Source organism: Manacus vitellinus, unplaced genomic scaffold (assembly GCF_001715985.3).
Source record: "Manacus vitellinus isolate BGI_N305 unplaced genomic scaffold, ASM171598v3 scaffold_26_pilon, whole genome shotgun sequence".
Lineage (NCBI taxonomy): Eukaryota > Metazoa > Chordata > Aves > Passeriformes > Pipridae > Manacus > Manacus vitellinus.
In genome coordinates, this window is record NW_021939960.1 from 8723811 (window position 1) to 8733896 (window position 10086).

At 62.5% G+C, this 10086-nt stretch overlaps 3 protein-coding genes across 3 annotated transcripts in view; 2 read left to right on the plus strand and 1 right to left on the minus strand.

Moving 5' to 3' along the window:
• Positions 1 to 4392, minus strand: part of PDRG1 (p53 and DNA damage regulated 1) — a 12302-nt gene extending 7910 nt beyond the window's left edge. The window contains exons 1-2 of the mRNA XM_029960408.1: positions 4260 to 4392; positions 4074 to 4164 (exon numbers count right to left, since the gene is read on the minus strand). Coding sequence (XP_029816268.1) covers positions 4074 to 4164; positions 4260 to 4392 — 224 coding nt within the window. The remainder of the gene's footprint in view (positions 1 to 4073; positions 4165 to 4259) is intronic.
• A 542-nt stretch (positions 4393 to 4934) lies between these two features.
• Positions 4935 to 6112, plus strand: XKR7 (XK related 7). The gene is made up of 2 exons (XM_018073774.2): positions 4935 to 5073; positions 5160 to 6112. The coding sequence occupies exons 1-2, from the start codon at positions 4950 to 4952 to the stop codon at positions 6110 to 6112; spliced, it is 1077 nt and encodes a 358-aa protein (XP_017929263.2). The 5' UTR covers positions 4935 to 4949.
• Positions 6113 to 9503: 3391 nt separating this feature from the next.
• Positions 9504 to 10086, plus strand: part of CCM2L (CCM2 like scaffold protein) — a 4012-nt gene continuing 3429 nt past the window's right edge. The window contains exons 1-2 of the mRNA XM_029960409.1: positions 9504 to 9550; positions 9831 to 9998. Of these exons, the coding sequence (XP_029816269.1) occupies positions 9521 to 9550; positions 9831 to 9998 (198 nt within the window). The 5' untranslated portion in view covers positions 9504 to 9520. The remainder of the gene's footprint in view (positions 9551 to 9830; positions 9999 to 10086) is intronic.

Below are 10086 nucleotides of genomic sequence, written 5' to 3' on the forward strand. Positions count from 1 at the left end.
AAGCCACAGGAGGGGATGGCAGGGCATGAGGGTAAGTGGGTGGGGATAGCGAGATGCAGCAGAGACCCAGACATGGGGAGGGCACGGGGATCAATCCCTCCACAGCCCCAGCAGGGGGGTGGTGAGGGAGAGCCACCAGCTGTGGGCACACGTGGGTGTGGATAGGAACTGTGGGTGTGGGTGTGGGTGAGGAGCTACAGCCCAGCTCGATGCCACAGCCCTGCCATCCCCACTGCTGGGTGGTGCTGGGCCTGCTGCAGACCTGCCTGGCCATGGCAGTGGGGTTCTGGGGGTGTGAAGTGCTTCTACTGGGTCCTGAACACCTCTTGGCTCCTGCTCTGATCTCACTGTATCTGTGGGGTGGTGGGTGAGGAGGTGCAGGTGGTCTCCAACCTGTCAGGCTCCTATGCTGCCCCATTCCAGCCCTGGGGACAGGCCCGTGAACAGGCAGGGCAAGTGGCAGCCAGGCAGGCTGGGGCAGCTCAGTACCTCCCTGCAGACCCCCCAGAAGCCTGAGCTGATGGTTTCTTGACACCTTCCTCTCCTGTGCCATGGAGCCAGCCCTGCACCTTCGCAGCTCTGCTGAGCTCCATCCCCGAGTGCTGGGGAAGAGCCGGGTGCTGGCACCGAGTGGCTCTCAAGGAGCTGGTGCCGGGAGGGCAGACAATGGCAAATTCCCGGAACAATGCATGGAGCAGGCAGGGCTCCCGGCTCGGGTTTCCATCCTGTTTCCTCTCCTGAGTGCTGTAGTAGAGGCTCCCCACTCCCTGTTGGCGTCTGCATGTTCATTCCTTTGCTGCTCTTCCTGGGAGCCTCTGGGGTGTGCAACTTTGTTTGACAGTGCAGATGTGCCGTGCTCAGGGGGCTCCCACCCCTTCCCTCACCAACACGCCTGCCCTCCCTGATCCCCCAATCCCTGGGACCACTCTGGGGGTACACTGGCTGTACACCCTGCCTCAGTGTGCGGGGGAGACGGTGAGGGAGAGGACAGGAGCTCTCTGGCCCTGTCTGCAGTCAGCCTCGGCCCTGACACACCTGATCCCAGCCTGAGCTGGAGCGGAGCCGTGGCTGGGGGCTTTGCTCCCAGGGGTGTCAGCCCTGCTCTCGGATCGGCTGCACCACGGAGACTCCTAAGCCAATTAAAGCGGTAACTCTCAGCACTCACCCTCCAGGACATGTTGGTCTCAAGCTGCAGCTGAGGCTCTTTATAATCTCAGGATTTGGGATTAGCTCTGGTGACCAGTTAAATGCAGTTCGTTAAACCCATTAGCGAGGTTGGATCCGGTACAGGTGGATGTGGCAGTTAGAACAGTGTTGGATAAATGCTAAAGGCAAGGCTTTTCCCTGGTCAGAGCACCGTATTTCTTGCCAAACATCTCCCCTTTCCTGATTCACCCGCCTTCTCCCTCACCTCTGCAGGTCTCACCTCTACCAACCTGCAGGTCTCAGTGCACAGCCCCGAGTCCCACGTGTGACAAAGACCCCCCAGCCCCAAGAATACATCTGCTTCCCAGCTGCAAAGGCAGCTCTGAGCACTGGCTCTGAGGTTATCCCAAAGTTAGTTGTCCTCAGTCTGTTCACAATGCACATGTACATACCCTGTCACGGATGGTCTCCAGAGACAGTGTCGGCAGCATGACCATGTGCTCATGTAAGGAGCAGCAGTGTGGGCCTGTCCCCAGCCAGTCCCACGCCACCACCATGCTCATGGGTTGTGCTTGGATGGTTTGGCAGCTCAGGAGTTGTTATCTGCTCACAAAGAGTTGCCAGCTTCTTCACTAAAGCAGGGGGGATGCTGTGCGTGCCAGTGTGCCTCCCTCCCAGCAGCCTGCCAGGGTCCCCTGTCACCTCTGTGGGCTGGCAGCTGGCCAGGGTGTCTCTGTGGGTCCCACAGCCTGGGCACATGCCTGTGCCCATGTCTGTGCCAACCCAGGGCCACACATGGATTGGCTGCCTGGGGGTCACTGGGGCCAGGCCTGGGGTGCCCTCTCCATGTGCAGGTCCTTCCCAAAAGCCCCCATCAACCCATGCCCCCGCATCCTCTGCTGGCTTGGGGACCCAGTGCCACCCCTCAGTCCTGGTGGCAGCCCTGGAGGGCAAGGACATCTTGGGTGGGCTCACAGGGGGTGGCAGAGCTAGGAATGCAGGTTTTCCCCCCGACTACCACCATGTGGTCTCAGGGCTTTGCTCTGTCTGCATGTAGGCAGGAGCCCTCCCAGCCCCAGCTTTGGATATCAGCTTGTCCTGTGGCAGGACCCAGTTCTGGAAGTCCTGGTGCATAGGACAAGGGGCTTTTTAGGGCCAGACCAAGCCTTTCCCTGAACAGGAGTGCCATCAGCTGCTTCCATCCTCCCTGGGTACCCAGGGCACCTTGGGGTGTGGTGCTGGTGGGACACAGAGGCTTTGTCAGTGAGGTGATGTGGGTGCATGTGCAGCTCTCCCTGATGATCTGACTTGGTGGGATGTATAAGGGATTAAATGGCTGTAACAGGGAAGCAATTTTCTCCTTGTTTAAATACAGGATTAAGGGATGAGATCCCAAATTATCTTCTAGGAAAACTGCATTCCCTATTGCTCACTCTGGGACTGGAGGGTCCCTCATCCTCTTCCGTCTGAGGATGATGATTAGCAGATCTTTTTATAAACTAAAGTCAGGTTTTTTCCTCATCCTTTTTTCCCAACACCTGAAAACTGGAGTCAGTATCTGGGAGCTGGGGGCAAACGGTGACGCTGGTGACAGACCCAGCTGTGGTGGGGCTCTGGCAAACCCAGCACCCACCCAAGCCACCACCTTCCTGCTGCAGGGATTTCATTGGATGACTCTTCGCAATACAAAGGAGGGAGCAATTAGCCCTGAGAGCTCTCGCTGTCGGTTTCTGCCTCATCATCAGTTTTTTTGAAAATTAAATGATTTTTTTTTTTTCAAGTGATTGATTCTGTGTTTCCCGTGCAGCTGCCGCGGCGCGGGGCTGGGGAGCGCCCGCCACGCTGGCAGCGCCGGGATCATTCTCTGGGCTGAAACACCACGGGATGATCAAATGCAGAACAAATAAGAATCAACATTTCATTCGGGCGAGTTGATGGGAGATGAAATCTCATTTTAATGAGACCCATGGAGCTGGCAGGGAGACAGGAGGATAATTGTGCCCTCGCTGAAAGCTGGGGAGGCTGCAGGTCACTTGTTGAGCAGCGGAGGAGCCAGGGCTGGGGGCTCTGGGGTCCATGTGTGGGGGCTGCTCTGCACCATGGACAGTGAGACTGTGGCTCTGACGAGCCCAATTATCGAGGCTAATTACAGGGACAGGACGAGGTCACCAGTGCCCAAGCCTGGTTCATGCATGGGTGCCCTGGGACAGCAGTGATGCCCTGCAGCACACCGGGCTCTACATCACTTCTCCTATTGTTGTTTCCCTGCTACTCCATGCCTTCCCTTTCTGGGCTGTCCTCTGGTTTGTTCCCCCACCAGCAAGGTTTGTTCCCCCAGCAGTAGCGTCACTGCCCTTCTGCAAGGCAGTGGCTGTGGTGGTGCAATGGCAGCACTGCCCTGGCTGGCTGTGAGCAGGTGGCACCAGCATGCAGATCTGTGCTGGGAGCCAGGAGCCGGGTGGCCACAGCCTCTTCCCCCTGAGCGGTGAGGGACAGGCTGCAGCAAAGGCTAAAATTAGGTGCTGCCCTCAAGGTGGAGGTTAAAGCGTCACTTTGAAACCAGCGCAGAGAAGGGAGGGGCTGGCAGTGGAGCTGGCCAGGGCAGAGCAGATGGCAGCAGAGTGACACGGGGGCTTGGTGGCCCCAGCTGATGGCCCTCACTGTGCTCTCAGGGCTGTGCAGCCCAGGGGTGGGAGCACTCGGCTGTCCCTGCAGTGGAAGCAGGGCTGGCTCCTGCCTCTTCCTGCTGACAGATGAGCTGAAAGTGCTGGGATCAGGTTTTCTCCCATGCTCTGGGCTGATGGAGTTGGCTGGCAGCACATTCTGGAGCTGATGGAGAAGCCGTTGCTCTGCCAGAGGATTTTACTCATTGGGAGGAATCTATGGCCTGACATCCTCCCTCTGCACCTTTCTGTTCCCCTCCTCACCTGGCTCCCTCCTCATAGTCAGCGGAGCCCTGGCCGTGGTGCAGGCAGGGCTGCCCGGGGATGCCCTGCCTGGCCGGCCCCTTGTCCCCTCCTGCAGTGCCGGATCTGGCCCAGTGTCATGGGGAGGGTCCCTGGTGGTGGTGACTCAGCCGGGCGTGCGTCGGTGCCACGCACACCTCCGCTGACCCCCGGCCGACGACCAGATGGCCAGGGCCAGTGTGTGGCCGCGCCCGTAGCCCTGCCAAGAGCCAAGGCAGCGCCGCCACGAGCGCCGGGAGCTTCCCGCAGGCAGCACAGCACAACCAGCTGGTGCCTCCATCCTGGCCAGGTCGGGGGGAAGCAGGGTGGGCTCTGCGCCAGCTGGGACCAAAATATCCCTTTTGAGAAGTAATTGGATGTTGGTGCTGGGCTGGGACAACCCAAATCTATGGGTGGGGCTGTGGGGAGGATTCCTGGTTTGGGGGGGATCCAGACCCTGCATGAGGGAGGAAGGGTTGGGGTATTGGCTGGGTAGGCACTGTGATGTTCAGCTGGGCATTGGGGTGATGCCCCAGGGCAGAGGAATGTTTAGCTGGCTTTGTACAAGCTGCCCCTTCCTAAATTGGAGCCCTAGGGTAAGACAGAGACATGCTCAGCATTGCTGCTACCCCATAGCCCCTGGCACCCCTGGCCTAAGGGGATTTCCAGGGCCCCAAATCAAGGGAACAGCAGTCACAGAACAGTCCTGGTGTGGGCAGGGCAAAGTGAGCTCCACTGCCCGGGCAATTGGAGCTTGTCTCACCCTTCCCAACCTCTCGCAGGTACCTCCGCACGCTGTACCTGGGGCTGCAGAGCCGGTGGCAGGCCGAGCACCGCCGTCGCCACTACTACTGGCGGATGATGTTCGAGAGCGCGGACATCAGCATGCTGAGGCTGCTGGAGGCCTTCCTCAAGAGCGCGCCCCAGCTTGTGCTGCAGCTCAGCATCATGGTGCAGCAGAAGAGCATCGAGCCACTGCAGGGTAAGGGACACGCCCCACTGAGGGGGAACGGGGCAGCGGGAGGGGGGTCCCCGGCCTCCGCGGGCTCTCACAGCCGCTCCCCGCAGGGCTCTCGGCCTCGGCCTCGCTGGTCTCACTGGCCTGGATGATCGCGTCCTACCAGAAGGTGCTGCGGGACTCGCGGGAGGACAAGATGCCCATGTCCTACAAGGGCGCCGTGGTGCAGATCCTCTGGCACCTCTTCACCATCGCCGCCCGTGCCATCGCCTTTGCCCTCTTCGCCTCCGTGTTCCAGCTCTACTTCGGCATCTTCATAGTCACCCACTGGTGCATCATGACCTTCTGGATCATCCAGGGCGAGACGGATTTCTGCATGTCCAAGTGGGAGGAGATCATCTACAACATGGTGGTGGGCATCATCTACATCTTCTGCTGGTTCAACGTCAAGGAGGGACGGAGCCGCTACCGCATGTGCATCTACTACATCATCACACTGTCAGAGAACGCCGCCCTCACCATCCTCTGGTTCCTCTACTATGACCGCGAGACCATCTCCGACTTCGACGCCTTAATCCTCGTCTGCGTGGTCAGCTCCAGCTTCGCCCTCGGCATCTTCTTCATGTTCATCTACTACTGCCTCTTGCACCCCAACGGCCCCATCTTCCGCCACCGCAACGTGGGCTGCATCTTCCGGCAGGAGCCGCCTCCAGTGCCGGGGTCCCCCACGGACGCCGTCACCAGCCCCCCACGCTCGCTGCCGCGGACTACAGGGGGGGAGCGGGAAGGGGCGCCGGGGGAGCGGGACAGTTGTGTGCCCGTCTTCCAGGTGAGACCCCGCACCCTGCCGGCAGCGGCCGCCCGCGCCCCGCGGACAGAGAGGCCCGTCATCCGCATTGACCTGCCCAGGAAGAAGTACCCGGCCTGGGACGCCCACTTCATCGACCGGCGCCTGAGGAAGACCATCCTGGCGCTGGAGTACGCGTCGCCCATCACCCCTACCCTGCAGTACCGCACCCCCGGCGCCCCCCAGGAGCTGCTGGAGTATGAGACCACCGTGTAGGGTGGCGGGGCACGGGGCTTTGGCGGGACCCCTGGTGCCACCCCGGCCAGCCTGAGTCTCCGCAGCCGTTTGCCTTCCGTTGGGTTTGCCGGCTCTGCCGTGTCGCCGTGCCGAGCGCTCCGCGGGCGGTGGCCGGGGAGGTCTCTTGGTGCTATCCCCCCTCTCGCGCCGCCCTCCTGCAGCCCAGACCCCCATCCTGCCTGACACAGGCTGCCCCCGCACCCCCCAGGGCTCATCCTTGCCAAAATACCTCACTGGTGCCTGAGCCCCAGGCAGTGGGTGCTGTGGCCCGTGTCAGTGGTGCAGGATGGGGACTGGGGGCACCCTGAGCTGGGGGCATGGTGGGGCACAGTGGGGCGTGGTGGGCAGCACATGGGGACACTGGTGCCTGTGCCATGGCAGAGCCATGGGGCTGGGACGTGGCTGCACTGGGGTGTGCATGGGGCTTGTCACCCACAGGAAGCTGGGACAGGGACAACTGCGGTCTGTGCAGCCCTCCCAATGTCTCACAATTCCCCCACACCCTGCAGCACCAACCCTTGGGGAGCCCCTTCATCTCCATCCTCAGTTCCCCCTGGCTCAGGGTTGAGCCATGTTCCCAGCCCCACTGTCCTGTGGGGCACAGACCCTGGCCTGGGGTGGGCACGAGTCCTGCCCCCCTGGTTCTGAGCTGGTATCCCAGCTGTGGCTGGGATGGCTATGCCTCATCCTCCCCACCATTCCCACAGGAACTTCTTCATCTCATCGGGTTTGTTTTCACCTGGTGATGTTTTGTGTGACATTTTCTACCTCCGCTGGGGCCGGGGGTTGCAGGGCCTGGCTGGCACTGCTGAGGAGTGTGTGTGGGGCCGCTGGCGTTCCCTGGGTTCCCTAAAGTGGGATTCACACCCAGCCGTTCTCCTCTCTCGGGTTTGGCATCACTTCCCACCCGGGAGCTTTTCCATTTACTCCCCCATCGGCATCAGCCCCCTCCAGAGCCTCAGTGTAAACCTGAGCTGGGATCCTCCCTCCCCTGGCCTCACCCCGTGTCCACCCAGCCTCCTCCCTGTCCCCGCCTTGCCTGCCCCTGCCTGCTCCTGCCTCCCCAGAGGAGTGGGACTGCCCTGGGCTCCGGGTTTGAATGTGTCCCTGGTCCTGCCCGGATCTGTCAGCCCCCACCGAGGGGCTGTGCTGAATGTACCCTGTGCCCCGCCCCGGGCCGGGACTGTCCCAGTGGGGTGCGTGTGTGTGTCTCTCTGTGTGTCTGCGTGTGTGTGTAAGTGTGTGCAGGGGCTGGCAGGGGTTTGCAGGGGAGGGGAGGTGTCAGAACCCCCGGCCGTGCTCCACCCCATCCCCTCGCCCCCTGCACCCATGGCCCCTGTGCCTTCCCCACAACTCCTGTGCCCCCCACAACAGCCCCGCAGGGTACCGGCCTCTGGCTGCCCTGAGCCGCTGTGCCAAGCCCTGCCTGGGCTGGGGAGCATAGGCAGCACCGACAGCCCCTCCGTGCCATGGGGCACCGTGAGAGGCACCAGAGGATAGGAGGGCTGGGATGGGAGAGCTGCACCTGGGAATGGATGGGATGTGGGGTCCTCGAGGGCTGGCGTGGGTGCCATGGCCGGGGTGGGTGGGTGGATGTGCAGTAGTGGTGGCATCACGTTTCTTTTGTTTCCCATTTCTCGGTAGCTGGGGTGACAGCCGGCTGGGCTGGCCATCGATGGGGTCGCTGGTGCTAACTGGTGCTAACTGGAAGCCTTGGAAACCCTTTAGGAGGAGGTTGCAGAGCATGGCTGGGGCTGGGCAGGGGGCTGGGCCCCCCAGCACCTGCACCCCTCCTTCACCGCCATCACGGGCAGACCCCGGTACTGGGGGCTGTTCATGCTGGGGAAGCCCCAGGCATGGGGTGGCTCTGTGGGAGGGTCTCTTTTCCTCAGGGAAGGTGGGGGGCAGTAGCCGGGGGGGCCAGGGGCTCATCCCTGTGGGTGTTGAGCAGCATCGCTGCAGCCTCTGTGCAGTGCCCAGGCGGTGGCAGCTCCTTGCTGGGTCCCACTCCACCAGAGATGGGGATGAGCCAGCATGGGGCAGTGCTTCTGGGCTCCCCCTGCCCCAGCCCCTCTCCCTGTCCCCTGCAGGACAGAGACACCGTTCAGGGTGACCTGGACCCCCCATGCCCTTCACCCCGGGGTTTGTGTGGGGACCCCAGGGCCGCGCTGGTGGGACAGAGGGACACTTTTCTATGCACTCAAGCCACGGTACCCTCAGCCCTGGGCTGCTCTGGGCAGGGCATTCTGGCCATGCCTGGGGCTTAGGGGGAGCCCCTGGATCCCGCTGCTGCCCTGGGGCTCAGCCAGGTTGCCCCCTTGCCCCCCCCAGCCTGTGCCACAGGGGCAGCCAAACCCAGCGCCACCGGGATGGCAGCACCGGCCCACCAGGACCGCAGCAAGGGGGGCATGACTGGGGGCCAAGCAGCTACAGGATGGGTGCAGCTCCAGGGCTGCTCCAGCTTCAGGGAGTGAGGGAAGTTCGTTCTGGCAGGGGCTGCCGCGGGGTCTCAGCCACATCCCTGGCCCCCCTCCGGCGCTGGGACCCGGCGGCTGCTGTCATGTACTGTAAATACTCTGTGTGCCACCTTCTTCTCTGGGACCCTCGGCACGGGCGGGGGTGAGCGGGAGGCCGGGGTCCGTCCCGAGACTTTTTTGTATACCACAAACTTTTTGTATATTTTTAATTTTGCTGCAACATGAGATATTAAATTCATTTCAATAAGCCCTGCCTGTGGGATCCTGTCCTTGCTGGCACCTCCAGCTCACGGGTGGGGTCTGAAGCGGGGCAGGATGATGCGTCTCTGTCATGGGGTTCTTGGGGACTCCAGGAACAGAGCAGGGTGGCTGTGGTGGTGCTGGCCCTGGTGTGGCAGCCAGGAGGGAAGGGGGGGGTACCAGCAGGATGTAGCTTCCCGAGGAGGAAGCTGCTGGACATGGCCACTGCTGGGCCAACCTCCTCCCTGCCAGAGGCCCTGATCCCCAGCTGAACTCCAGACCCACGGGGGGCTCAGGCTCCATGGGGAAGCAGAACCAGCCCCAGGGAGGAGCCCTGTGGCAGTGAGGGGCAGGGGCTGCTCTGTAGCAGGGTCCCGAGGGCACCCCCACCACCTGCTCTGGTACCAGTGCCTGCTCTGGTCCCAGCCCAGCCCACTTCAGCCCCTGCTTCTGCCCAAGTACCAGCCAAGTCCCAATCCCATTCCCAGGCTCAGTCCTGACCCGGTCCCAGTGTCAGCCCAGCCCAGGCCGGCCCAGCCCAGCCCAGTCCCAGCACCCCCCAGGAGAGGCAGGAACTCACATCCCAGCCATCCTGGTGGAGTTTCCGACACAGGAAAGCACCGCGGCGCCGAGCGGGGCGGTGGGGGCGGCCACAGCTCCGAGTCCGGCCATGGACTGCGAGGCCAAGAAGGGAAAGAAGGTGCGTGGGGCTGGGGCTGGTGTCCCGGGGGACTGACGGGAGGGTGGGAGCGGGCGAGATGCACGGGTATGAGAGGCCCTGCACCCCTCCCACAACGCAGCAGGGAGGAGCGGGGTCCCTACTCACTGCCCCCCAAACCACACGAATAATGCAAACCTGGCGTCAGCGAGCAGAGCGGTGCCCAGCCCGTCCCCAGGTGCTGGGTGCCACGGACCCTGTGTGTGGGTGCCAGGGTTGGGTGCCCGGTGCTGACTCCTCCCTGTGCCCGTTCCCCCACCAGGGCTTTGTGTCGCCCATCAAGCGGCTGGTTTTCCCGAAGGCTGCGCGGAGGGCAGCGCTCCGCAGCAGCGTCTACCGGCGCCCGCTGCACTCCGTGCCCCTCTATCCCCCCGACTACCTGATCGACCCCCAGATCCTGCTGCACGACTACGTGGAGAAGGAGGTGAAGGTAAAGGGGTCCTCAGAGATGCCTGGGGTCACTGCCTGCTTGGGGTGGGGACATGAGGTCACCCCAGGCAAACAGCCAGGGAGGGGGA